This window comes from Notolabrus celidotus, chromosome 3 (assembly GCF_009762535.1).
Source record: "Notolabrus celidotus isolate fNotCel1 chromosome 3, fNotCel1.pri, whole genome shotgun sequence".
Classification (NCBI taxonomy): domain Eukaryota; kingdom Metazoa; phylum Chordata; class Actinopteri; order Labriformes; family Labridae; genus Notolabrus; species Notolabrus celidotus.
Window position 1 is genome coordinate 2928036 of NC_048274.1, and position 27953 is coordinate 2955988.

At 43.3% G+C, this 27953-nt stretch overlaps 1 protein-coding gene across 2 annotated transcripts in view; it reads left to right on the top strand.

The window, feature by feature from the left end:
* lrp4 (low density lipoprotein receptor-related protein 4) overlaps positions 1 to 27953 on the top strand; it is a 195021-nt gene that overhangs the window by 109935 nt on the left and 57133 nt on the right. For both annotated transcript variants that reach the window (XM_034680931.1, XM_034680932.1), the window contains exons 3-6: positions 8036 to 8152; positions 23507 to 23620; positions 23712 to 23828; positions 25885 to 26013. In XM_034680931.1, coding sequence (XP_034536822.1) covers positions 8036 to 8152; positions 23507 to 23620; positions 23712 to 23828; positions 25885 to 26013 — 477 coding nt within the window. The remainder of the gene's footprint in view (positions 1 to 8035; positions 8153 to 23506; positions 23621 to 23711; positions 23829 to 25884; positions 26014 to 27953) is intronic.

Sequence of the window (27953 nt, forward strand, 5' to 3'; positions counted from 1 at the left end):
CTCTTCAGCTGTCATATCAAATAAAGGCAAAAAGCCCCAAAAATATAACTTAAAAAAAAAAAAGAGTTGAAGCCACTCTGGAACCATTTGCGTGGAAGCCGGTCCACTCGCAGTCGAAACACGAAAAACCGGTTCTCAATTGAGCACCGGCTCTAAACCAGCCCTGAAACTGCCTCAGTTGAGAAACCGTCCTGAGAACCAGAACTGAAGCAGGCTATCAACCGCTGCAGACAGGGTCAGCTCTACCATGTAATTTAGCTGATTTTAACAACCTCCAGGTCAAACACTAATGGACTGAAAGACCTTCCCCTCAAATACAAACACATCCTTAGGTTATGATCCTTAGAATGAAGACTTCGACCTGTGTTAATAAGGTGAATAGGGGGGCAGGAGCCTCATGTTTGGAAGCTACAGCTCTCCAGGTTCTGCTTTCAAACCTCCCACTATATATTTGGTTTGTCATCCCACACTCTCTCTCGCTATCTCTCTCTCCTCACATTGTTTGTTTCTCTTCAGCTGTCCTATCAAATAAAGGCAGAAATCCCCAAGAGTTTACAGTGCTTACAGCAACATCTCTGTCCATAAATGGTGTCTGTGTCATGTTTGCGATCCAAACTCACCACAGATACTCCATCAACCGTCTCACTGCAGGACGGAGGCAGAAACCTCACAGCAGGTCAGAGGAGTCAAATGTATGTAGCTTTAATGAAGGATTTCTGTCCCATGATGAAGTAGTCCTGTCCCTGGATAACCACCAGACCACAGATACAGAGGTAGATGAAGTTAAAGTAAAAGGTAGTAATTTTGAGAGTATTTTTGTCACCTAAAAGGATCAATCAAGACTCTGAGTGAACAAATCAAATCAGAAGTCGTCTTGAGTGTTGAGCGCTTCTTATTCAAATCTCCAAAACATTCCAAAATAAGAGGCACATGTATCATCTGCAGCTGTTATGTGAATGTGCTCAAGAGGATGTGATAATATTACATAATTAATGGAGCACCACAGGAGCAGGAAATAGACCAGAATGCAATGTGTTCTGCATCTGTCGTCAGCAGCTTGTGAAATGTTACACCAGCTTTGATGTGGTTTGGCCGTGGCATACTTCTGTCAGCACTCATAGCTAAAAAATATACATCATTAATATTTTCAACCTAAACCTAAACCTAAACATTGCAATCACAGCCGCCCTTGTTTCTTCTGATGTTCAAAAGCATTATGGGAAATGTAGGAAAGAAGCAGGTGCAGGGAGGGAGATGATTCATGCACCTGCAAGAAACAAAAAGCAGGGAACAAAGTTAAGGTTAGGCTGGCTGTCGTAGTCATTAGTGTGTGTGTGAGTGTGTGTGTACGTGTGTTTGTGTGTGTATGTGTGTGTGTGTGAGCCTCAGAGGAATGCAGCTGTAGTGAGAAGAGCAGCGCTGAGCTGAGCAGAATCTGTGTGATAAGAGAGATCAAAGCGCCCAGAGACCTCATCAACCTACCCAGCATGCTCCCTGCTGATCCACCTGATACCAGAAAACAGGCCCCACATACTGCGTGTCAATGTGTGTGTGTTTATCTCTCTGTGTGTGTGTGTGTAAATATGAGAGGGAGAGGCGTATTTATTTGCATACATTTCGCCTCACTCCCAATTTGTGTGCCTAAACAATCCTGCACCGTGGACGAGTGTGTGTTTATTTAGCCTCCGCAGCCTGTGACGGTTTGATTATGTCTGCATGTGTGTGTGTGTGTGTGTGTGTGTGTGTTAACACTGGGCTCACTTTCTCTTCAGATAAGCTGAATTATTTATTGAAATGTGGAGAAGCAGCATTTTTCTCCCGTTGTCGGTCGCGGCCCTGAATCTGCTGACGCCCGGTCACAGATTCTTCAGACTGTTTCAGTGTGACGGAGAGAAGATCTCCAGACGGTGTGAACACTCTGCTGACAGCTTGTTGCAGCAGTTCTGGCAAATATTGAACTCAGACTGTTTTTGTTTAGACGTAGATTTCTCCATTGAGAATTATCATGTCAACTGAGAAGAGAATATCATGGTCAGGCTGTACTTATCTGGAGGAAGACACCAGCTTTTTAACAAGTTTGTAACCTCCAAATGCCTCTCATTAAATCAACACTGACTTTGATCTGGAAAACCAATATGTTATTTTTCAGATACAATGTTTTATAAATCTTTGTTAACCTCCAAAAATGTTGCAATCAGAACCTCAGCTGAGGCACATTGGAGCACTAAGGATGAGGTTATATTTCTTACCTTTAAGGATTGGTAAGATTAAAAGTGATGGCTGAAATTTAAATAAAAAAACACTTAGAAGTTGCAAGCTTAAAATGCAACCTGATTAATTTTCTTTATCTACTCTTTACTGCTCGGGGTATCAATCTCAATCAGTCAATCTTTATTTGTATAGCGCCAAATCACAACAAATGTTATCTCAAGACGCTTTTACAAACATAGGAGGTCTAGACCACTCTATGTCAAATTCTGAACAGAGACCCAACACCAAGACAGGATAAGACTCAGTCTGACCCCACCTTAATCCACCATGAGCATTGCACATCACAGTATTTAGCTAGTTACAGCAGTGAGGAAAAACTTCCTTTTAACAGGCAGAAACCTCGAGCAGGACCAGACTCATGTTAGACAGACATCATGCCTCGACCGAGTTGGGTCTTGAAAGAGGGATAGAGGGGAGTAAGAGAGAGAGGGAGCGGTGATAGTGATGAGACGAGTAGTAGAAGCTGTTGCCACTCAGGGACTCCAGAAAGGTCTATGGTTAGTAACTTTAATGGGACAGGTAGAATTAAAGTAAGTGATGGGGGGTTGGGGGGAAGGGGGTGAGATAGGATCCCAGTGTGTCAGTGCACCAGTTCCCCCGGCAGTCTAAGCCTATAGCAGCACAACTAAGAGCTGGTCCAAGCCTGATCCAGCTCTAACTATAAGCTTTATCAAGCTGATGATGGTTCCAGTCTTCACAAGGAACTGGTCCACTCCAATTTCTTACCACTTGGCGCATGCATTATCTACACCTAGAACCTGGGTGTGTCCCTGCTTTCAAATAGGTCCCACAAATGAACTAATTCTGGCCCAGATATGTTCAGGAACTTGTATTTCATGCATGTGCATCATGACAGGAGATTGTCTGTGTTTTGGCATGTTAACATCACGATGACATGTATAAGGACATTTAGGCATTAAAATTGGATGCAGAACTCTGGAGATTTAGGATGCATAGAGCTGCGAGGGAGGAGAGCTGGTATAAGAAGTCGGAGGTTTGTGGAGAGGAGATAGAAGCCGTGTCTCTCCACTCTCATCATGGGCAACATGAGATCTCTGGCTGATAAGATGGACGAGCTAACAGGACTAGCTAGGAGTCAGACAGAGTTTCAGGAATGTAGCATGGTGTGCTTCACGGAAACGTGGCTGCATCAGGATATTCCCGACCACAACGTCTGCATTGACGGCTTCCAGACCGTCCGATGGACCGGGATAGCACCGAGAGTGCTGTGGGCCTCCGACTATGTTGTCTGTGGTGCTGGTAGCTGTTTACATCCCCACTCTGCCAACCCGACTACGGCGTCCAACGTTCTCAACCCTGCCATAGCCAGACTCCAGACAGACCACCAGAGTGCCCTCTTCCTGATCTCACCTACGTTATGTGTTCCAGGCTATTACACGTCAACATCAGCCAAGCCCAACTTTTTGCAGACATTTTGTCAGGGGGAAGCAGGAAAAAGCCAGATAAAGTTTGGTTGATTAAATGCAAGAGTTTACGTTCAGCCCACCCAGACAATGTTGGGACATTTTCAGCATTTTGCAACGCATGTGTGAAAGGAGCTATACAGTTTGTCATGTTGCACAGATCCTCCAAACCAAACCCTGACCCTCCAGTGGACTCTTAGGTTCTCAATTTATTTTTGAAGGGTTAAAATTGTCAGTTTGTTGCTCAGTGCGTCTTTACAGGTGACTTTTTTAGGTGTTCGGCTCCAAAGGCTCATGTATCTGGAGCATTTTTAGCACAACCTGTCCTCACAGCTGTCTGAAGATGACAGTAGTTTTGATAAGATTTAAAGATGCTGACCCTTTCAAGCACATGTCACATCCTAGAAGTTAATTTTCACCCCATACATAATGGATAGAAACCAAAGATTGCCTGGAAGGATTGGAATAAAGATAATTGTTTGCAGAAATTCATTATAAATGCAAATTGAGCGAAGCCACCAGCGCGGTGAGGTCATGTAATGTAAACAAAGATACGGTTCGTGAAGAGGTGAAGAGAATAAAGGGGTGACAAAGACAGAGATCGAGGAAAGGAGAGCTCCACCTCCTTCTCCCTCTCTCTCTGTTTCTCCCTGAATAATGTAATATCAAAGCAGGGGTATGTGGGTCAGTGGGGCTTTACTTCCCCTGGAGACCAGAGCCACACCCAAACACACACACACACTCTTACTTAATTCACTCAGTGAGCCCCGGCTCGCCCGCCTGTCTGCCTGGCTGCTTAACTCACAGCGTGACGTCATACATTTTTCATAAAGTCTGCGACGCGCGGTCAATATTTCATATTTGCTATTGACAGGCTGAGAGTCCACTACACAGAGTTACTGCTCCCCCTCCTCCTCCTCCGCCCTCCCCCTCCTCCACCCCCTCCTCCTCCCTCCACCCCTCTCTGGGCTGTAATTAAATTAGCTCTGTCTGCAGATGACAAAGGGCCAGTCATTCGGGCTCTGCTTAGATAGCAAGTAGCTGCACTTAGAGCGGATATGAAGTTAAGGAGGAATGCGCTGAGCCCAGCTCGGTGCTGCTCTCTGGGTCTCGGGGTGAGAAGGTGGGAAAGAGGAGGACGTACGGGTCCTGATGAGGAGCAGGTTCTGAATCAGCTGACAGCAGACCGGAGAGTAAATTCTCCTGCATTTAAACTCTGTCCATCAAAGTCTGACCTTTGCTGAAGCAGCGGCCAGACAGGAGTAATGAGTGTGAGATCTGTGAGAGCTTTGTCATCGCATAGACATCGCAATTTATTGAGTTCCATTACTTCAGGAGAATTCAGAATTTAAGGGCTGTGAGGGAGGATTGTTTTTGCCTCTGAGTACACTCTGTATTTTTTCTTTGATTAACCATCTGAAATGTCTGAGAACCTGAGCTGATTGACACGCTGAGCTCAGGTTTTCAGTTTGGTGAGTAGATATGAGAGGGATATCAGCCACACGGTAGCAAAGTAATCATTTAATTTAAAAAACAATAAGAAAGCTGAGTTTTTGGTGCAGCTGCAGCTTCTTCCTCCTGCTCCTCTGCACACTGATGCACAGATGTGCACACAGGATCATCAGGGTTCTTTAAGCTGCTAAAACATCTGCTTGTCACTGGGATGTTTTCATCTCCCTGCTACCTCTGCTGGTGAGCCAAAATGTGAATCTCAGACCCTGACATTAACTTTTATGACGACTTGTCATCATTTCTAACCATCTGTAGATGTCATCTGTAAGTAATAATAATAACTAAGAATAATTTTATTTGTAGAGCACTTTTCAAAAACAAAGTTACAAAGTGCTTCACATGGGCAGCAAAACAAAACAGGCACTTCATAAAAACACACAAGTCAAGATAAAGAAATAAAACACACCCCAAAAGACATGAGACTCCCCAAAAAGAACTCTAAACTTTAAAGTTATTTTATTTGTAGTTATTTTAGTTATTTCTAAACTTTCTCTTGCTCTGTCGTCTCTTTCTCCTCTCTGCAGCGCAGTGGTTTGTATTTCTTGTCTGTCTGCACTGTATGGTAGCAAATGTTTTGAATAGTAGCAATTTTTTACCACTTTGAATGCACAGACTTGATTGGCTGAGTAGTATCACATGGGATGGCTTAACTCACATGCAATTGGTCTGTGCGTTTACGCATCTACCAACCACTACCGTAATGACGACAAAAGCTGCGGCAGCTAAAATAGAAGCGGGTAGGTCCGGATTCGTAGGTGACGGCTTCTCGGTCCAGACCCGGACCATGGTCCACCAGTTAGTGACCTATGCTCTAAAGGAATACAGTTATTTTAAAATATATTTCTTAAGACGGTTAAAATAAAATAAAACAAAATTAAATTAAATCCCTCCTCCCCTCCGCCCAGGACTTCAAGCTCTCCATAGACGGCCACTCAGTCACCCCCTCCCCTCAGATAAAGAACCTTGGCGTCATCTTCGATCAGACTCTCTCCTTCCAACCCCACATCCGTCACATCACCAAAACTGCCTTCTTTCACCTCCGCAACATCGCCCGCCTCCGTCCCACTCTCTCCAAATCCGCTGATGAAACCCTAATTCATGCTTTTATATCCTCACCACTCGACTACTGCAATAGCCTCCTGTATGGTCTTCCCTCCTCCCATCTACAAAAACTACAATACGTACAAAACTCTGCTGCCCGGCTACTCACCCACTCCCGCTCCAGAGACCACATCACCCCTGTCCTTCAACAGCTCCACTGGCTCCCCGTAAAACAGCGCATCCATTTCAAGATCCTGCTCACCACGTACAAATAACCTGGCCCCCCCATACCTCACTGACCTTCTCCGGTACTACCACCCCTCCCGCCGTCTCCGATCCTCTGACTCCAACCTCCTCACTCCCATCACTAAATCCAAGCACCGTACCTTGGGGGACCGGGCCTTTGCCATTGCCGCCCCCCACCCTCTGGAACTCTCTCCCCCCACACATCCGTGCTTCTGACTCACTTCATTCATTTAAGAAACAGTTAAAAACTTACCTTTTCAAACAGGCATTCCCCTCACATTAATTTTTCCACCTCTTCCCTTGTCGTCTGCTTGTCTTGTATGTCTTTATTTGAATTTATTTATTTATTTGTAAAGCGTCTTTGAGTTGTTTAAAAGCGCTATATAAAACTTAGGTATTATTATTATTATTATTAAATTCAGATGGGGCGCTGGTGGTCTGGTGGTCTAAGCGCTCCACGTATAGAGGCTGTGGTCCTCGTTGCAGAGGTCCCCTGTTTGACTCCCGGCCGGTCGACCATTTGCTGCATGTCTTCCCCCACTCTCTGCTCCCCACATTTCCTGTCTCTCTTCAGCTGACCTGTCAATAAAGGTGAAAAGTCCAACAGTATAACTTAAAAAAAAAAAATCTGATAAAATCAGGAAAGGCTCTCAGGTAAAATAATGTTTTCAGATGAGATTTAAAAGAGCTCCCTGACTCAGCACACCTGATCTTCCGGGCAGATGGTTCCAGAGTGTCGGACCCCTCACTGTGAACGCCCTGTCCCCTTTGGTTTTCATTTTTGTATTTGAAATGCACAATAAATGGCGGATCTCAATGCACGCGTCGGCTCTTAGGTTACTAAAAGGTCTGCTATATAGCTCGGAGTGAGTCCATGTAGAGCTTTAAAAGTAATCAGAAGAATCCTAAAGTCTAAAACATACACGGAGCCAGTGAAGGAGGCTAAAACCGGAGAGATATGGTCGTATTTTTTGGTTCTGGTTAAAACCCTTGCAGCTGAGTTCTGGACAGTTTGGAGAAACAGAGTCAGACCGGTGAATAGGTCTGCAATTAATGTTGCTGATTGATTGCATTTTGAAATAACCGATGTCTGCGCTCAGCCGGCCGATTAAGAACAGAAACAGTCTGCAGGCAGCCTCGTCAGTGTTGCTCCGTCACTTGATGGATGGTTCATGGTATTTGAGCCGGCTGTGCAGTGGGAGTGAATAAAGTTATTCTTGTTTGATGTGTTTGTTTGCTTCGACTGGCTATTTGGCTTGTAACCGAGTCTGTCAACAAACATAAACAAGCGTATAAAAGTGTGCTGCAGGACAGCTTTGGGAAGGTGGTGAAAAGTTTGTTTTGAGCCCTGTGGGTTTGATAAACCTCTCACGCACCCTGCTCTAAAAGTTGTCCCAATGTTCCCCTGTCACCATCGTCTTTCCAAATGATAAGACGTGATACACTTAACTTTGATGTGTCTCAAAAACTCCTCCTCTTTCTTCTTCTTTGTTTGTTTATTTTTGTTGACTGACGTATCACCCTTCCTCGTTTGTCTGCAGTGCTCCCCACCTGCTCGCCGCTGGACTTCCACTGCGACAACGGCAAATGTATCCGCCGCTCCTGGGTGTGTGACGGAGACAACGACTGCGAGGACGACTCGGACGAGCAGGACTGTCGTGAGTACACTTCCTCTTTCTTGTCAAATCAAACAAACAGACAAACAGACAAACAAACAAACAAACAGCGGCAGTCACATTGATATGAGCAGCCGAATACACAGACGCAGTGTGGAGCGGCTCTGTCAGGCTCAGGGGGACGAGTTATTAAAGTGGACAGATGTTTGAGGCGGCCATGCGCAGTGAGGAGTTTGTTTTTCAGGCTGAGGAGTGGACTTGCTGTCAAGCTCAAACACACACACACACACACACACACACACACACACACACACACACACACACTTTGAAGAGAGGTCAACACTCCCACGGTCATCACAGGACCTTCTCTGACCTTTGCCCCTGCTCTTCTTTTGATTCGTGTGTTGTTGTTTGTTTTCATATATGTTGGTGTAAACTCAGAGTACCCCTCAGCTTCTTCTTCCCTGGCAGAGTGAGGCCTGCAGAGAGTGAAGTCAGTGTGAGTCTGGTGTATTTATGGCTCTACAAATTGCTCCAGAAACACGTTGCAGGGATGTTGGATGTAAAAGTTGAACCTGGCCCGACTAGAAAGCCGTCTGCTATTACGTCTTAAAGTAGAGCTTTTTAATCTAAACCACTGCTTACCTCCACAAATAGCCTCAGAGTGACTTCATCTACAGTTAAAAGTCGAAGTCGTGTACTTTAGCACATTTGGAACAGTTTGCTTTCAAGGGAAACGTAATATCCCGTTAAATACTTAAATACCCTGGCTCCTTTTTGATGTGCTGATGATTCTGTGACCCTGCATTCCTGAGGTCTGAGCCAAAAACAAAAACATAAACTTACTGTGAAGAGCCGCTAAAGTCAGAACAAATAGAGAGGGTATTTTAGTGGAGGACTTTCCCTGTTGATAATAAATAACACAGAGACATGTCGGTGAAAAAAGTAACATCAGACTTCCACCATATCCATGTCCAACACCCACCGGAGCAGGACCACCCGACAGCTGGAGTCATGTGACCGAGGTTTTTCCTTGGCAATCACTGAATCAAGGATTCTCCTCCTCCTCCTCTCCTCATCCATGTTGTCTTTCTGGTCCTCTGAAAACCTCTGACCTGTTGACACCAGGATGTTTTAATTTTATTTTGGTGCCTGACGTCCTGTCCCGCTCCATCTGCTCTTTTTAGATTGATGCAACATGCTTGTGACTCTTTTTTTTCTCCTTGAGGCACATCTGAAAAAGTGGGATCTTCTTCTAGACCTTTAAAGGTGACATATCACGCTTTTTTCATCAATATATATTGGTCTAAGAGGTCCCCAAAACATGTCTTTAAAGTTTATGCTCAAAAAAACACTTTGAAATCAGATTTTGGTCTGCCTGAAAACCCCTTTTTTCAGTCCTCCTCAGAACACTCTGTTTTCTCTCTGACCACGCCCCCTCAGGAAGTGGATGTGCCTCGGCTGTCCAGCACGTTGATCTAATGTTTACATGTTGGCTGAATATACACGGCTGCTCACAGATCACGTTACTTCAACCCTCTGAATCTGATCCAGAATCTGATCCTGACGGAGAGGCGCCTGCAGCAGGACCTTTCTGAAGGATTGATCACAGATTTAGTGATTGTTGTTGTTTTATTTATCAGTATGTCGATGTGTGTCTTGGTACACAGCTACGAACATGTAGCTATGTGGCTATGCTAACTAGCGCTAGCACTTATCCATGATAAATAAAAATCATCCACTAGATCTTCAAATCTGCAGACGTGGGGAGTAAAACCGACCTTTGTGTTTATTAAGACAGCCTACAACCAGCATGCCTCCCTCCTAAGCTCCTTGTTAGCACACATTTGTGCAGGTAATGAAAAACGGAGCTCCGAGCTCTGACTCAGTGACGGACCGGATATTGTTGTTACGTAACAAAAACACTGAAGTCTGAAACGGCTCGTTTTAGACACATTTACAGAAAGGTGGAGAAATCAGAACAGGGGCAGAATGGATTTTTTTCATTCTCGGGGGGTTTGTAGACATGCCAGGGACACATATTTCAGGTAGAGAACCATCAATAGTCAATTTTGCATGATATGTCACCTTTAAATAACAGTAGAAGTAAAAGGCACCACTTACAGTTGAAACCAGAAGTTTACATACACTGTATTAAAAGAGATATAACCTTTTTTTTCTCACTCTCTGACATCAAATCAGACTAAACTTTTCTTGTTTTAGGTCAGTTACAATTGCCAAAATTATTTCTTTTTGCTAAATGTCAGAAAAATGAGAGAGATAATTTATTAGAGGTTTTAGTATTACTTTCTTCAAAGTCAGACGTTTACAAACCCTAAGATTACTGTGCCTTTAAACAATTTGGGAAAGCCCAGATGATGACGTCATGGCTTTGGAAGCTTTTGATAGGTTTATTGACAACATTTGAGTTAATTGGAGGCACACCTGTGGATGTATTTTAACGGCACAACTCAAACACACTGCTTCCTTGTGAGACATCATAGGAAAATCAAAAATAATCAGCCAAGATATCAGGAAGAGAATTGTCGACCTCCACAACTCTGGTTCATCCTTGGGTACAATTTCCAGTTGCCTGAATGTTCCACATTCATCTGTGCAAAAAAATTATACACAAGTATAAACACCATGGGAATGTCCAGGCATCATACCGCTCAGGAAGGAGACGGCTTCTGTGTCCCAGAGATGAACATTTATTGGTGTGAAATGTGTGGATCAACCCCAGAACAAAAGCAGAAGACATTGGGAAGATGCTGATCACTCTGAGTAAAGAGACTCAAAAGTAAGCCAAGTTGTGACGTGGTGTTATGATGCTGATTTTAAGATAATGGTTGTCAATTAAACATGGTTATTAGACAATTAAAAGCAGCCAAGAAATATGGTTTCATTGATTGTAACGTCTGAAGACAGATCTTAAAAACGCTGACAATCAGAAAAATGTTACCATGATCCTCCAAACAGCCGCTTCCAAGAGACTGACAGAAGAGTGTCTGAGTATCAAAGGTGTGCTCTTTACCAGAGCTGTCCTCCAGCTAAAAGCCTTGGAGGTCACCATAGAGGCTACATGCATAGGCCTCATATACTCATGTGATTACGTCACATCAGGGTTAATTGGGATTGTCCTTAAATTGGACCAACACTGTATATTTGTTCTGAGCAATAACATATAGAGCATCCGTGCTGTTTCACACGTCTCTGAGTTTATGATCACACAGTTAGAAGATGGAACGACTTGTTTCCTTTTCAGAGGAGGGTTTTGATGAACAAGTGAATGCAAGGTCAGTGTTTAAAGTGAAGCAATGGGAGCTCTGAAGCCATTTTGGGATACATCATAGATTGTAGTTATGGTCAAAAGTCAAATTTGGAGCCACAACTTGAAGGCTGATGTGAACATTGGCGTACGACAAACTTAAGTGTGTTAGCTTAAGAAACATGGGCTTCAGCCAGGGTCTGTTATGGCTTCAATTAAAGTTCAGGATTGAGATTGTGAGGTTAACGGATCCATCCTGCAAGAGATGTTTTTAAAAAGTGAATAAAGTCAGATGTGTTTGTTGTTCCATGAGTCAGAGTGTAGTTAGTGTTGGATTGTGTGAACACACAATCCATTTTTAGTCTCTGTGTTTACCCATAATGACTCACAAGGCCCCATCAGTGAAGCCTGATCCGTGTAGTAGTATACAGTACTGTCGGCATGTCGTTCTATCACGCTGCTGCTGTCGGTTCAGTGACTCAGTTTAATCACACTTAACACTCTGTGTGCACGAACAGGAATAGTTTCAGGGTGTGACATGTTCCTGATGGAGACAGCACATGTTGGAAAGAGTCAGACGCTTGATTACCTTCACATCCGTGCAGGGGCTAATTTTTCTCACCAGTCAACTTCAGTTTAAAGGACTCAGTCAGCTGTTCTTATGAACATCTTTAGGTGTCTGCTCTGTTGTTTGGTGTTGTTGATTTGATGGTGAGCCGGTATTATATGGTGCATTAAGATGCAGTAGAAGGACCAAGTGGAAACCTCCTATTTTAAAATTGAAGCCAATGCAGAACGCTGCAGTTCCTTGAGTGTCCACTAGAGGTTGTTTGCAGAAGCCAAGGACTCCTGATGAGGTCCTGTTTTAAAAACGCCCTTTTCATAGCAAAAATTGTATTAGTTAATTTATAGATACTTTGCATAATTGAAGGGCACTGCTGAGTTGAAGGTCAGGTGGGCGTGTTGTAGCTGTTGAAGCCCGCCTCAGCTCCACCTCTTTGCCTGAGCTGAGGTTTATCATAAATTGGATTGAGTCATCATTTCAGAACATGGCACCAACATCACTTGACTTCAAAACATCTCTCCAGAAATCAACAGCTAATGTCAAGGAGACTATGTCCATGTTTATAGAATCTATGGTTGGGACTTACAGGAATTTTGTATAGTATAGCTCTTGTTTCCTCCAGTCTAATGATGCTAGTTTTACCAAGCTAAGTTTAGTGATCAGAAGAAAATGAATAACTAACCATCAAGACAACAAACAAATTGATTGTTCCAGTGCTTTTTACTACATACTTTATACTTTATTAATCTTAATTATTTTTTTTGGTCATGCTACACACACAGTTTGGTATATATATACACATATTATGGACAAACATACAGTGTATATGTACTTAGGGAGAGATGTCAGAGTGAGGATGCTGGCAACAACCAGTAGTTGGAGGTTTAGTGCCTTGCTTAAGGGCAGTGCCCAGGCAAGTGAATCAGCACCTTTCCAGCTACCAGTGCTATTGCCAATTTCTGTCCATACTGGGACTGGGACTCGAACCAGCAACCCTCCGGTTCCCAAGCCAAGTCCCTATGGACTGAGCTACTGCTGCCCCGATGTATCAAAGGCAAGGCAAGGCAAGGCAAGGCAAGGCAAGGCAAGGCAAGGCAAGGCAAGGCAAGGCAAGGCAAGGCAAGGCAAGGCAAGGCAAGGCAAGGCAAGGCAAGGCAAGGCAAGGCAAGGCAAGGCAAGGCAAGGCAAGGCAAGGCAAGGCAAGGCAAGGCAAGGCAAGGCAAGGCAAGGCAAGGCAAGGCAAGGCAAGGCAAGGCAAGGCAGCTTTATTTGTATAGCGCATTTCATACACGAGGGCAACTCAATGTGCTTTACATTAAAACATTAAAAGCATTGGAGACATTCAGACAGGCATAAAAGAACACAATTAAAATGAGAAATATAATAAAACAGAAAAGAAAAGGAAAATCAGAAATATATTAAAAATAAAATGTTTTTTTTAATTTAAAGTGAGTTAAAATGAGCTAAGATAGGAAGGCAGAGGTAAATAAAAAAGTCTTAGTCTTTGATTTAAAAGAGGTGAGAGTTGGAGCAGACCTGCAGCTTTCAGGGAGTGTGTTCCAGATATGTGGAGCATAATGACTAAACGCTGCTTCACCATGTTTCGTTCTGACTCTTTGGACTGAAAGCAGACCAGTACCTGATGACCTCAGAGGTCCAGGTGGTTCATAAAGTAGCAGCAGATCAGCAATGTATTTTGGGCCTAAACCATTCAGTGCTTTATAAACCATCAGCAGGATTTTAAAGTCTATTCTCTGACAGACAGGAAGCCAGTGTAGGGATCTAAGAACTGGAGTGATGTGGTCTACTTTGTTGGTCCTTGTTAGGACTCGAGCAGCAGCATTCTGTATGAGCTGCAGCCGTCTGATGGACTTTTTAGGGAGTCCTGTAAAGACCCCGTCACAGTAGTCTAGTCTGCTAAAGATAAATGCATGGATGAGTTTTTCTGCATCCTGCTGAGACATAAGTCCTTTAATCCTTGATATCTTCTTAAGGTGATAGTAGGCAGACTTTGTAATGGTCTTAATGTGACTGCTGAAATTAAGGTCTGGATTAATTAAGGAACAGAAGGTTTGGGGTATTTGGGTTCTTGGGTTTGGCTCTGGTAAATTATAATGAATATCTTTTTCTAAAGTTAAGTTTTTCTTGGGGAAGTTTTGCCTTCAATGACATGACAGCTGAAGAGAGACAGAAAATGTGGGGAGTAGAGAGTGGGGGGAAGACATGCAGAAAATGGTCAACCAGCCAAGAGTCGAATCAGAGACCTCTACACGTGGGGCGCTTAGACCCCTAGGCCACCAGCGCCCCATGAGCACCTTTTTCTGACATTTTCTTTACTAGGTTACTTGTGAAAATTATCTGAGCATCAAATAAAAATTAAAGAAATAATTATTAGTTGCAACCCTATGACGAAGTTAGAGATATTCTCATTTTGTGTGCACATTTTGCCACAGTTGACGTCGCCCTAAATTTGGGTCCAGTCTAGCCAACTTGGGTCTCTACTTTGACCTTGCACGTAACTCTTTTGACTTCTCAAGGCGACATGATATATTCAGCTCCATGCATTAACAGCACTGAAACCTCTAACAGAAACACATCCTGAACTCCACAGTGCCAGTAATCTGTAATACTCAGTGTGGCGTGTGCACAGCAGGCGGAGGGGTGAGCGCTCTCTCTCTCTCTCTCCTGAATTATTGTTCTTATCCGTCCATCATCCAGAGGTTTCTCCACCTCATCTGTTGACCCACATACTGTATCAGCAGCCAGACACTGAATCACTTCCTGATGGGGGGTCTGTCTGCTGCAGCCGCATATGAATTTTTCATCTTCATGGCCGGTAAATTTCCCTCCCTCCCCTGTTCCCCAAACTACTTATTATTTCATGGTTCTTTTCTTTCTCTTCATTTCTTTACCCCAGTCTGTGTTTCCCCACCCGATATATATTTTGTTTCTCCGTGCGATGCTGTGGTTTTATTACATTATTTAGAGATGGGGAGACAATCCTCCACGCTCGGCTGGAACTGAAGTAGTCGTCAAGGTTTTTCAGACAAACATAGACTGAGGTGTGTCTGAAAAAAGAGAGAAATGTCACAGGAAGAAAGAAACACCCATCTCAGCAGGAACACATGCAGGGAGCCCGGTAATGACTCCCAGCGCCCTTTGCCCTTTGACGTTTGGCTGCTGTGTGAATGATGAGCATCTTCGGGGCTTGTTGACCTCTGACCTCTCTCTGTTTACCTCGTTGATGGGAGGTGGAACAGGGGAGCATGGGCGAGACGGAGCGAGGGTGAAAATCAATTATTTCTTACAAGTTAAATAATAGATTAAATGAGTGTATTTGTCAATAATACGGGGGAAATTAAACTTTCATTGGGATCCTCTGCAGGGCTTTTGTGGTTTTTTCCTTTCAGGGATGGGGAAGGCGTTCATGGTGAAGGGAGGTCAGGGTGGGTGATGGATTGACCGTTTGGAGGAAACAAGGACTACATTTTGGATTCTGACTCAGAGGGGTCGGGGCCTCCATCTGCTGGAAACCCAAAGATTCTCCTCAGTGATTTCTGGAAACAGAAGGCAGAGAAAACTTTTGTTTCCCACAAATTATTTACTAACACAGCCTATATTTTCTTCAACTTAAGAAAGTAAACTGTGTACAGAGTCATGAGCTAAAACTGTATCAGAGGGGATGAGTCCACTCGTCACTCGTTGGTTTGTTGACCTTTCTGAGAAGTGGAGCTGAAGAGAGACGAGGGGTTAGAGAACAGGAAGTCTTCAGCTGGTGCATGCTAGGTTAGTGAGCTGCATCTTCAATTCGGAGTTACCATTATGCTAATTGTCATGCTAATTTTAGAAAAAAAAAAATCGGGCTTCTGACTAAATGCACTTTCTAAAATAATTATCATCCACCTCATCAGTTTATTTGAATAATAACCAAATGCTTAACAGGACTTTTTCAAGGTTCTGTTTTGAAGGAGACTTAAATCTGATGACTCATAACATACCCTTTAAAAAGAACAAACATATGCACTGTGGTAATAAACCAACTGAGACAAAGACGATACACTGAACTCACAATGAGACACAGCATGATACAACGGGATATGTGACAGTTCACACTGTGGGCTCACAATACAATACTTACTATCTGTTAATGGTGCAAGTACCTCAGTTTGTGTTGAAGCTGAAGAGCAGATTTGTCCTGATTAAATAGTTTTATATTGTACTTTTATTTTGCCTGTTTTATGGCCATACACCCAGGTTACTTTAGGCTTTTATTTTGAAGGGAAACAAAAGTGACCCACTGGATTGTAGATTTACTGTAGCAAATGATGCCTACAAGAACATCCAACAGTAAATAATGTTTAATGTTTGATGTATTAGTCTCCCAGAATAGGAATAAGCTCTCACTCTGTCATAACCATAGACGGTATAAATAATGGATCTAGTATCCGTAGCGTCACCCATCTGTTTTGAGGCCATAAATGAGGGTACTGCAGAGTTGAGGTTAGGTGGACGGGTTTTTAAAGCCAGCCAAAGCTCCACCTCTTTGTCTAAATTAGATCGAGTCGTCATTTCCAACATGGCGCCCACCATTGCTGGACTTCAAAACGTCTCTCCAGATAACAACAGCTAACATCAAAGAGACCATGTCCATGTTTGTATAGCCTATGGTTGGAACTAACAGGAATTTTGTATAGTGTAGCTTTTGTTTCCTCCAGTCTAGTGATGCTAGTCTTACCCATAGACTGTATGAATAATGGACGTAGTATCCGTGACGTCACTCATCTGTTCCTGAAGCGCTGTTTTGAAGCCAATTGGCGGCAGCAGCCAGTTTGGAAATGTTGATCTCAACATTACTGCTGTTGAGTGAGTGTGAGGTAAAGAGGCGGGCTTTGAGCCTCCTAGCCAACAGCTACAGTCTCCCTGCCTGTCAATCAAGTCAGCTGTGCCTCTCATAATGGAAAACTCGTAATCTTAATACCTTGGAAATTGCCACATTAGGAAAAAATTCACCTTCCATATAAAAAATCTGAGTTATCCAGACTACACTGAGTTTTTTTCAACCAGGCTGTAAACATGTTTATTTCTGCAGTAAAGATCAGCTTTTTGAATTTGTGTACATGTGCTTTCCAGTGCTTTTGGAACCAGCCTCAAGTGGACACTCATGGAACTGCAGTTTTTAAAACTTGTGCATGGGCTTTAATTCTCACGGCCGGAGGTAGCTGCTTGCCTTACACCCAGGTTACTTTAGGACTATGCTTTTATTTTGAAGGGAAGCAAAAATGACTCACTGGATTGTAAATGTACAGTAGTAAGTCATGCCTACAAGAACATTCAACAGTAAATAGTGTTTGATGTTTGATGTATTAGTGTCCCAGAGGAAGAATAAACTCTCACTCTGTTGTAACATTGTGTTTGCCTTCAGGGCAGGTGTGGAGACACTTCTAGTGACACAGACACGAGGGGTAGAGAGGGAAAGCTTGTCCACTAGTTCATCTACAGCATATAGCAATCTTAAATGAATAACATGAAATAAAAATGCTTTGCAAAGATAATTTTTGTGGGAAACATTTGCGATGCATCTTCAGTCGCCAAATCTTCACCTGCTGCAGCCGAGTCTGCAGTCCTCTGTTCAGCTACAGATGTATGTAGACTATTCAGACCTGGAGGCTACGTTCTCTTCTCATACAGTCTAAACACACACACGCTCTTACACACACACATAGCTCTAGAGCCTTGTATAACGTCACTCATCTTAGAAGTGTAGTTTTTTTTCCCCAGCAGCTCCGGCTCGCGCTGTGATTCTGAAAAACACCTGAGAGAAGATGAAAAATCCCACTGAGATGAAGAGAGGCTTCATCTTCCTCTCCGTCTGTCTCACTCTTCTGTGGGCATCCTTCTGTTTCTGTCTCTCCCTATCTCTCTCTGTTGTCTCAAGCATCTCACACACACACACACACACACACACTCTCACACACGCACACACACAGCAGTGATAAATTATAGATCACCTCCTGCCAGGGGCCATCCATCATTGGTTCTCCTTGACAAACCTGTGTACTCGGGCCCCAGGCGAGCATGGCTGGGCTCTGCCATTGATTGTGGTGGTAACAGTAGAAGGGGGCACTGTGTTTTTAAAATCCATTCAGTGTTTCGTCAATAGAGGTGTGATTAAAGAAGCAAGGTGGAGGAGAGGTATAGATAAATGAACGGCTCTGAAAGTGAAACTGTGCCAATGTCAGCGAGCTGAAAGTTCACTGGAGGGAGTGACTTCTGTCTAACTGTGTCCTCAGGGCTGATGGGATGAATGACAAATGTGTCTCTTATCTGCAGTCTCAAGGTTAACCATCGAGTGAAACAACATTTCCTCATGAACGCCGGCCCGTATGTTTAATTAAGACACGGGACGGGCTGCTGACGCTGAGTTTTCCTGATTTAAACCTGTCCTGAGGTCTAGAGATGTGTGAGCTCCTCAGAGGAAACAAAACATGTCCCCCTACAGCTGATCAAAACATGTCTATGCAGAATTTTACAATGAAAGATATCCCTCCTCCTTTAACAGACAGGTGCATCACTGTGAAATACAGCACTGATGGATGTAAACGAAGGCCCTTCTGGTCTGTGAGCTGTAAATCACATCATCTGACATCGACTCTGATGCAGCAGGGACAGACATTAGAAATGACTTGTCTAATATAGAATCAATCAATCAATCAATCAGCAGCCTCTTGACGTTTGCTTCTGCAAATGTTTATGAAAGGCTTTTAATTCACTTCAGTCGTACCTGAAATTGACTTTTGAGATGGTTTGGACCCGTCCACATTGCAAGTTTAACTCCTCAGTGCATGAGCAGTAGATGTTGGTAAAATGTCAGCGTTCTTTTGCTTGTTTCAAGTTTGCAGGTGACAGGTTTTTTCCAAAGTCATAGCGTGGAATCAATGATTGAAAGCATGTCCAGCTTAAGCAAAAAGTCGAAGAGAATAAAAAAACAACAATAGTAACAATGAAAATAAAATTCGCTCTCATGATATCTTAATGAGGAAACACTGGAGGTAAAATAAGATGTTAAAACTCAGCACAGGAAATTAAAATCACCAAAATAAAATACATTTCTAAGATAATAAACACTAAACGAGTAAACCATTAAATGAAAAGAAGATGCTATACTTCATGAATAAATAAAATAAAATAAAATAAATAAAAAGTGACCAAAATTTGAACTAGTTAATAAATAAATAAATAAATAAATAAACAAAGTAATGTGAAATAAAACTGTTATAAGAATAAAACTCAGTGAAGAGCCTCGGCGTCATTCTGGACAGCACTCTCTCATTCGCACCACACATTCAAAACATCACCCGGACTGCATTCTTCCACCTCCGCAACATCTCCAGACTCCGCCCCTCACTGTCCCAATCCAGCACCGAAATCCTGGTTCATTCATTCGTCACTTCCCGTATCGATTACTGCAACGCCCTCCTCACAGGACTCCCCACCAAACTGATCAACAGACTGCAAATCATTCAGAACTCGGCCGCCCGAATCATCACCCGCACCAAATCATCTGACCACATCACTCCTGTTCTCATCCAACTTCACTGGCTCCCTGTCCCATACCGCATCCATTATAAAAACCTTCTCCTCACCTACAAAGCTCTTCATAACCTTGCCCCCACTTACCTCCAAGACCTCCTTCATGAATACACTCCCTCCCGCTCCCTCCGCTCAACCTCTGCTGGACTATTAACAATTCCACCATCACGCCTCATTACCATGGGTGCCCGAGCCTTCAGCTGCTCAGCACCCAGACTCTGGAACTCCCTCCCCCCAGACATAAGACAGTCGGACTCCATAACATCATTCAAATCCCAACTCAAAACTCACCTGTTCAAACTGGCATATTCACTCTAAACTGGACTCTCTGCACCTCACTAGTTTTTAGTTTTTATTTATTACTTTTTGTTTGTTTGTTTGTTTTTATGATGTTTTAATGATGTATGCTTTTATGATCTGTAAGGTGACCTTGGGTGATCTGAAAGGCGCCCAAAATAAAATGTATTATTATTATTATTTATTAAAAGCGAGACTAAAAAAGTCGGTCTTGAGTTTTACTTTTTACGTTTTTGATTTAATTTACCAAACTAAAGTTGCTTCCTCAGCAATTCCACAAAAGCCCAGTAACAAAGTCCTGCTGTCGCCATGCTTTAATACTTAAACACTAAACTCTGCAACAAAGTCCTGTTAGTGTCCCAGTCTGTGATTTTCACATTGCATTATGGCATTCCTCAGGAGCTCCACACACACACACACACACACACACACACACACACTCAGACATGCTGCATCAGCTGTTCCACATCGCCGCTGTCTTCCCTTCAGTCCGCCTTTGTTCCTACTTCCAGTGTCAGACCAGAACCAGAACTACATTTACAACCACTCCACCTTTGTGTGCTACCCACTGCAGCCAAGGTGTAACAGGGGCATAAATGTCCAACCTTGTAATGGCCGTATGTAAGAGCCTATCTGTAGCCCCTTGTTTGATGGTCAAACAACTTCTCAAAACTCTTCCTCCAAACTTTTTTTTTTAAAGGTGACATATCACGCTTTTTTCATCAATATATATTGGTCTAAGAGGTCCCCAAAACATGTCTTTAAAGTTTATGCTCAAAAAAACACTTTGAAATCAGATTTTGGCATGCCTGAAAATCCCTCTTCTTCAGTCCTCCTCAGAACACTCTGTTTTCCCTCTGACCACGCCCCCTCTGGAAGTGGATGTGCCTCGGCTCTCCAGCACGTTGATCTAATGTTTACATGTTGGCTGAATATACACGGCTGCTAAGAGATCGCGTTACTTCAACCCTCTGAATCTGATCCAGAATCTGATCCTGACGGAGAGGCGCCTGCAGCAGGACCTTTCTGAACGATTGGTCATAGATTTAGTGTTTCTTGTTGTTTTATTTATCAGTATGTAGACGTGTGTCTTGGGACACAGCTACGAACATGTAGCTATGTGGCTATGCTAACTAGCGCTAGCACTTATCCATAATAAATAAAAATCATCCACTAGATCTTCAAATCTGCAGACGTGGGGAGTAAAACCGACCTCTGCCAGAAAGGCAGCAGGACCTTTCTGAAGGATTGGTCACAGATTTAGTGTTTCTTGTTGTTTTATTTGTCAGTATGTCGACGTGTGTCTTGGTACACAGCTACAGCTACAGCTATGAACATGTAGCTATGTGGCTATGCTAACTAGCGCTAGCACTTATCCATGATAAATTAAAATCATCCACTAGATCTTCAAATCTGCAGACGTGGGGAGTAAAACCGACCTTTGTGTTTATTTTTTATTTTTTTTTAAAATATTTTTGGCCTTTTTGCCTTTATTTTATAGGACAGGTGGAGAGAGACAGGAAATGTGGGGAGTAGAGAGTGGGGGAAGACATGCAGGAAATGGTCGACCGGCCGGGAATCGAACCGGCGACCCCTGCGACGAGGACTGTAGCCTCTATATGTGGGGCGCTTAGACCGCTAGGCCACCAGCGCCTCCGACCTTTGTGTTTATTAAAGGTGACATATCATGCAAAATCGACTTTTTAATGGTTCTCTACCTGAAATATGTTTCCCTGGCATGTCTACAAACCCCCCGAGAATGAAAAAAATCCATTCTGCCCCTGTTTTGATTTCTCCACCTTTCTGTAAATGTGTGTGAAACGAGCCGTTTCAGACTTCCGTGTTTTTGTTACGTCACAGCAACTCAACCCCTCCTTCGTTTTTCATTCCCTGCACACATGTGCTAACAAGGAGCTTAGGAGGGAGGCATGCTAGTTGTAGGCTGTCTTAATAAACACAAAGGTCGGTTTTACTCCCCACGTCTGCAGATTTGAAGATCTAGTGGATGATTTTTATTTTTCATGGATAAGTGCTAGCGCTAGTTAGCATAGCCACATAGCTACATGTTCGTAGCTGTGTGCCACGACACACGTCGACATACTGACAAATAAAACAACAAGAAACACTAAATCTGTGACCAATCCTTCAGAAAGGTCCTGCTGCAGGCGCCTCTCCATCAGGATCAGATTCTGGATCAGATTCAGAGGGTTGAAGTAACGCGGGTCTGTGAGCAGCCATGTATATTCAGCCAACATGTAAACATTAGATCAACGTGCTGGACAGCCGAGGCCACATCCACTTCCTGAGGGGGCGTGGTCAGAGAGAAAACAGAGTGTTAAGAGGAGGACTGAAGAAGAGGGCTTTTCAGGCAGACCAAAATCTGATTTCAAAGTGTTTTTTTGAGCATAAACTTTAAAGACATGTTTTGGGGACCTCTTAGACCAATATATGTTGATTAAAAAAAGCGTGATATGTCACCTTTAAGACAGCCTACAACTAGCATGCCTCCCCCCTAAGCTCCTTGTTAGCACACATGTGTGCAGGTAATGAAAAACGGAGGGGGGATTCAGTATTATTTTATACAGTCTATGGGCTGAACAAGCTCCGAGCTCTGACTCCGTGACAGACCGGATATTGTTGTTATGTAACAAAAACACGGAAGTCTGAAACGGCTCGTTTCACACACATTTACAGAAAGGTGGAGAAATCAAAACAGGAGCAGAATGGATTCTTTTCATTCTCGGGGGGTTTGTAGACAGGGACACATATTTCAGGTAGAGAAACATTAAAAAGTCAATTTTGCATGATATGTCACCTTTAATCAGAGTTATTTTTTTGTCCTAAAAAGCATCCATGAGATGTCTCAACAACCTCAGACAGTCCCACTTTGTCACGGTGCTGTCGAGTAAGCGGCTGATGTCTTCTGACTGATAGAAGAACTGCCTCTGAGGTGAACGGGGTCGAGGGGTGAAACAGACCGTTTGAACACAGAGACACAATAGAGTTGAGAATGATTAAAACCTGTGGTTGAAGTTATTTGCAGAGATGTGTTTCCACCTTGGAACTTTTCCATCTTCTGTCATGTGTTGTCACCAGCAGTAATTTCAGCTGACCGCGGCCTTTGTTCTCCCTGAAGGACGAGTCCCCACAATTCAGAGGCTTCAATTAAGGTGGTTAGGTTTCATTTATTTTGGGACAGCATTTGATACACGTCTTGGAAAGTGCTGCATAAATGAAGGTTTTATTATAGCAAATGTTTTCACTCTGATCGCCGACTGTGACTGTCACACACACACACACATACACACACACACTGAGCGGCTTGATTTAACCTTCCTCTCCACTGTGAAGCAGTCGCTGTCGCTCAGATGAGTTTTGTTTTGAGATTGAACTGCAGGATATTCAGCGTGTGAGTCTTTGAGCCGCAAACCTTCACCCTCCAGAGAGTTCAGCTTGTTTACGGAGAGAAAGCTTTGATTCCCTCCTCAGCTCTTTGCTCTGAGCCTGACATGAAAGGTCACCGTTTCCCTTGTGTCTGTGCAGCTGTGGATATAATGTCAGCAGAGCTCACTGATGGATGCATCTTATCTAATTCCTGTAAAGTTTGTGGTCGTAGCACGTTTTGGCATCCTCATTACTCGCCCTCTGAAACATCCATCTCTCTTTTTCTCTGCAGCTCCCAGAGAGTGCGAGGAGGACGAGTTTCACTGCCAGAACGGGTACTGTATCCGCAGCCTGTGGCACTGTGACGGCGACAACGACTGCGGGGACAACAGTGATGAACAATGTGGTGGGTTTACACACATGAGCACCAACTTTCAAGAACATCTGCATCCACACCATCTAATAAAATGACTGATTATGTTCTTTTTTCTCATCAGACATGCGTAAATGCTCAGAAAAGGAGTTCCGCTGTACGGACGGCAGCTGTATCGCTGAGCACTGGTACTGTGACGGAGACACGGACTGTAAGGACGGATCGGACGAGGAGAACTGCCGTGAGTTTACGTTTGTCTGTCCGTTCCATGAGCAAGCTGCAGTGTGAAAAAGTTCCTCCGCTTGTTGCAGATGTTCTCTGCGTCTCTGGGGCGCAGTTCAGAGCAGCTGCAAAATCGGTTGTGCTTTCAGAACTCAAGTTCTGACATTTAGAGAGCCAGTAAGAACATCAGTTTATCTCAGTTTAGGTTGCAAACAAGCTGTGAAGCAACGAAGAATGTATTCCAGAATGATGAGAGCTGAAGATGTTATCAGTGTGGATACAAACCTGGCTGAATCAGATCTTCAACTGTATCAATTAGGGATGTAAATTTCAAGTATTTTCTATGATCGATCTTTTGAAATGTTAAAGGCACTATAAGGAGTTTTTCACCAGACTGAAACAAACACTGATGCCTCTGTATGACCTTCAAAAGCAAACAAAACCATAAACAACAACACTGAAACCTTCTATGTTGTCATTTTTAATGCCTTAAACCACTCAGAGGGGGTAGGTGTCAGACCACATGATTGACATTTGACTTTGAAACATCCTTTTTTGGCTGTTGTCATGGCAAATAATCACACTGAGTGATAAATATGGCTGTGAAAAGACAGCAGGGTGAGGAATTTTGTTGAAAACGCTACTTTTGCATGTACAGAAGAAGAGATAAGAGGTATCACTTTGTCCACAAGGGGGCGGCAAAATTGATATAAATCAAAAGTTCCTCACAGCAGCTTTAACGATCAATTATCAATTAATCATTAAAAAAAACATCAATGTTTTCCATGTCAAAACAATGCCAATGTGTTTTTTCCCCTGAATCAAATTTTCCTGTATATAACTGACAGTATTGAATATCTATGGATCATATTGAGGTGTTCAAAATGTTAAACACGCTGAATATCAACGTGTGGAGCAGGCTCATGATCTCTGCAGACACACAGTCATAAAAGTGAAGACTCAGACTTCAACAAGGGAACTGAACAGAAACATATTTCAGACTCACAGAGTCCAGTTTTCTGTCTACTCGTTCTGATTGAGAAAAATAAGCATGTGAACGTGGTCGTTCACATGCAGAGAAAAAAAGCGCTCATGGAGACCTGTCACTCAGCTGCAGCCCCCAGCTGAGCGTCTCCTCTGTGTGCAACACCTTCAGTCAGCTGATTCACATCCAAACATGCTTTAAACTTAAAGCTGCTGTTGGTCGTCACAGAGTAAACATCTGCTCAGAGAGAGGGACTTTGAATGTCAACACTATCCCTTCCAACCAGATTTCCTCTTAGCCCCCCAAGGCAAGGCAAGGCAAGTTTATTTATAAAGCACCATTCATACATAGAGCAACTCAAAGTGCTTTACAGAGTTAAAAACAAAAACCAGAACAGTAACAATCAACAAAAAAACACACAGCAAACACTTCACACATTCAAATTTGATATGCGGCCAGTTATGTTTGATCTACTCTCTCTTTCTGTGTACTTATGTAACTTAACGTTCATAGTAAATAGTGTTGGGTCTTATTATTTATTTAAATTAGGAGGGATTATTCTAAATAATCAGCCCCCTTCACTGCTCTTAAGTCAGTAACTCAATTAATCCATACTCGCTTAATTGTTAACATCCCTAGTATCAATTCAAGCCAGAATATAAGGCAGAGGACATTCAGCACCGTTGCACATTAATGGATGAATGCATGATGTATGAAAAAAGCTCTCTTGAAAAAAAGACAAAGCACAACACAGAGCTAAATGATTATCATGCTACAATTATTCAAACAAGAACAACAAGACAGTTTCTGTCCTGAAGCGTCAGGATTTGAAACTTTCACACATGAAGTGAAATAGTTTGTGACCAGTTGCTTATAAATCAAGATGATGCAGACGTGTGTTTCCTGCTGAGTTTGTAAACACTCTCAGTGTCTTCACAAAGATCTGGACTTCTTCATTTCATGTTTCTGACAGACTCGGCAGAGAGAAGTTGAAGCTTTGCAGAGCTTCAGACAGCTGCACCGTCTTTCCAGCATCTGTTTAACACGTCTTTGTGTTTGTGTATGTGTGTGTGTGTGTGTGTCTGTGCAGCCTCAGATGTGATGGCAGCCACCTGCAGCGTGGAGGAGTTCCAGTGTGCGTACGGCCGCTGTATCCTGGACATCTACCACTGTGACGGAGACGATGACTGTGGAGACTGGTCTGATGAGTCGGACTGCTGTAAGTTCACCGTCACTAGAACACAAATAAATATCAAACATTAAAAAGACCCAACTTATACTGTCCTGCAGAACTGTAAAAACATCCTTCCTTTGAGGATCTGAATGCACCCTCAGTGTAACGTAGGAACAAAACAAAGCAGATTGTAACAGTGGAGCGTCTGATCCAGCTTGTCCTGCTGCTGTAACACTCACAGTGAGCTGCTAATCTGCTCACACACAGATAAACACGCATACACTTTCCAGGATCCATGGCAGCGCTCCTGGCTCTCACTGAAAACAGCGTCTTGTGCAGTCCAAGAGGATGAGTCTCCTCTGGGAGATCAGTCTTCGGTTATAGCCAATAGAGTTCAGATTCTTCTCCCCCTCCGGCAGACGTCTTTTCCCCTCTCTCCACCCCTCCTCTTTCCCTTCTCTGCTTCGTTCTCTCTCCCTCTCGGTGTACCCCGATTGCATTGTTGCACGTGTCCCAAAATAGCGACTCATCCGCATGTCCTGCAGCATGCTGCAGAAGTTCATCCAGAGTTTAAAAGTACAGTGTTGGATGATCTGAAGAGGAAGTCTGTGTTTGGACCCACATCTGCCTTTTGTGTGGTGAAAACCAGCTGAATCTGTTCCAAGGTAAATATAGACGCACTCAGATCTTGTGGGTGTGAAACCTTATTGAGAGAGACACCGTTTGGAACAGACGAGGCTGCAACTCATAAATACTTCTATCATTGACTGACCTGGTGTTTACTTGAGCGATTCACTGAGTCATTTGTGCACAATGAATCTGTAACAGAGCCTTCACAAAGCTCCACAGATACACTGCCTTCCTGCAGACACACTGTACAGTGAACAGTGTAAGACTTTTTTCTTTATTTAATCAAGTAAGAGACTCATTGAGATTTAAAACCTCTTTTTCAAGAGTGACCTGGCCAAGACGGCAGCACAAAATAGGTTACAACACACAACAAGCACACAAAACAACACAAATAGAATACGGTCACAGTTTCACATGGTTGCATGATTACACAGTGCAATCACAAGATCCAATGGAGCTTGTTTCTCTGTCTTTCTCTTGTTTTGGAGGAGCTCCGAGGGAGGAGGGGAGGGGTTAGACGGAGTCCTGAGGAAATGCTACATTCAAATTCATGCTGGTTTTCCGAGACTACCAACCCTAGCTTTAAGATGGGTTGTGAATGTGGGATAAGTGGGGCATTCCCTTGCATTTGGTTTTGCAATATTGACCCAAAGAGGTCCTCACACAATTAAAACTGATTGCACATCACAAGGATGTTGTTCCATGGAACTAGCAAAGTAATGTCCATGTACTGTCAGATTCATGGGAATTTGACGTTTGCATTCTCACCCACAGCTCTTCCAGAGATTGTTTAAGTCCCTTTGCACTCAGGTTTGCATCGTGAGTGTGGAAAGGTTTTGAGATACTAAAAAAGAAGACACTTTTGTCACTTGAGAAACTTTCCATCAGCTTTAAATCCTTTAAAATGAGTCCTGCACAGTCTTAAAAAAGCAAAATAGAGCGTCAGGGTTGGATTGGTAGTTGTGACAGTTTAATATCATAAAGAAAGTCAAAGTTTTTGGAGCTTTAAATGATGCAACGTCCACATTTAGTCGTGTCGTCCTGGTTGTTGTTGCTGTCGCCGGACGTCAGGTTGAGCTCAGGAACAGCTGCTGTTTGCAGACCTCTGCTCCACGGCATCTGTCAGAACGGGAAACACACTGTCTGTTAGCTTTTTCCTCTCACTGTATCCTTTACACATTCTCACAGTCCGTACAGACACGGAGCGAAGCCGTGGACCTGATTAACACACCCGATCAAGTTTCACTCTCCTCACTCCAGAGACGCTGCACACTGCTGACAAATCTCTCAGCATCGCCCTCCTCGCTCTCCCGTCTCTCATTTCTCACATGTTCCTTTCATTCGCTCATTGTCTA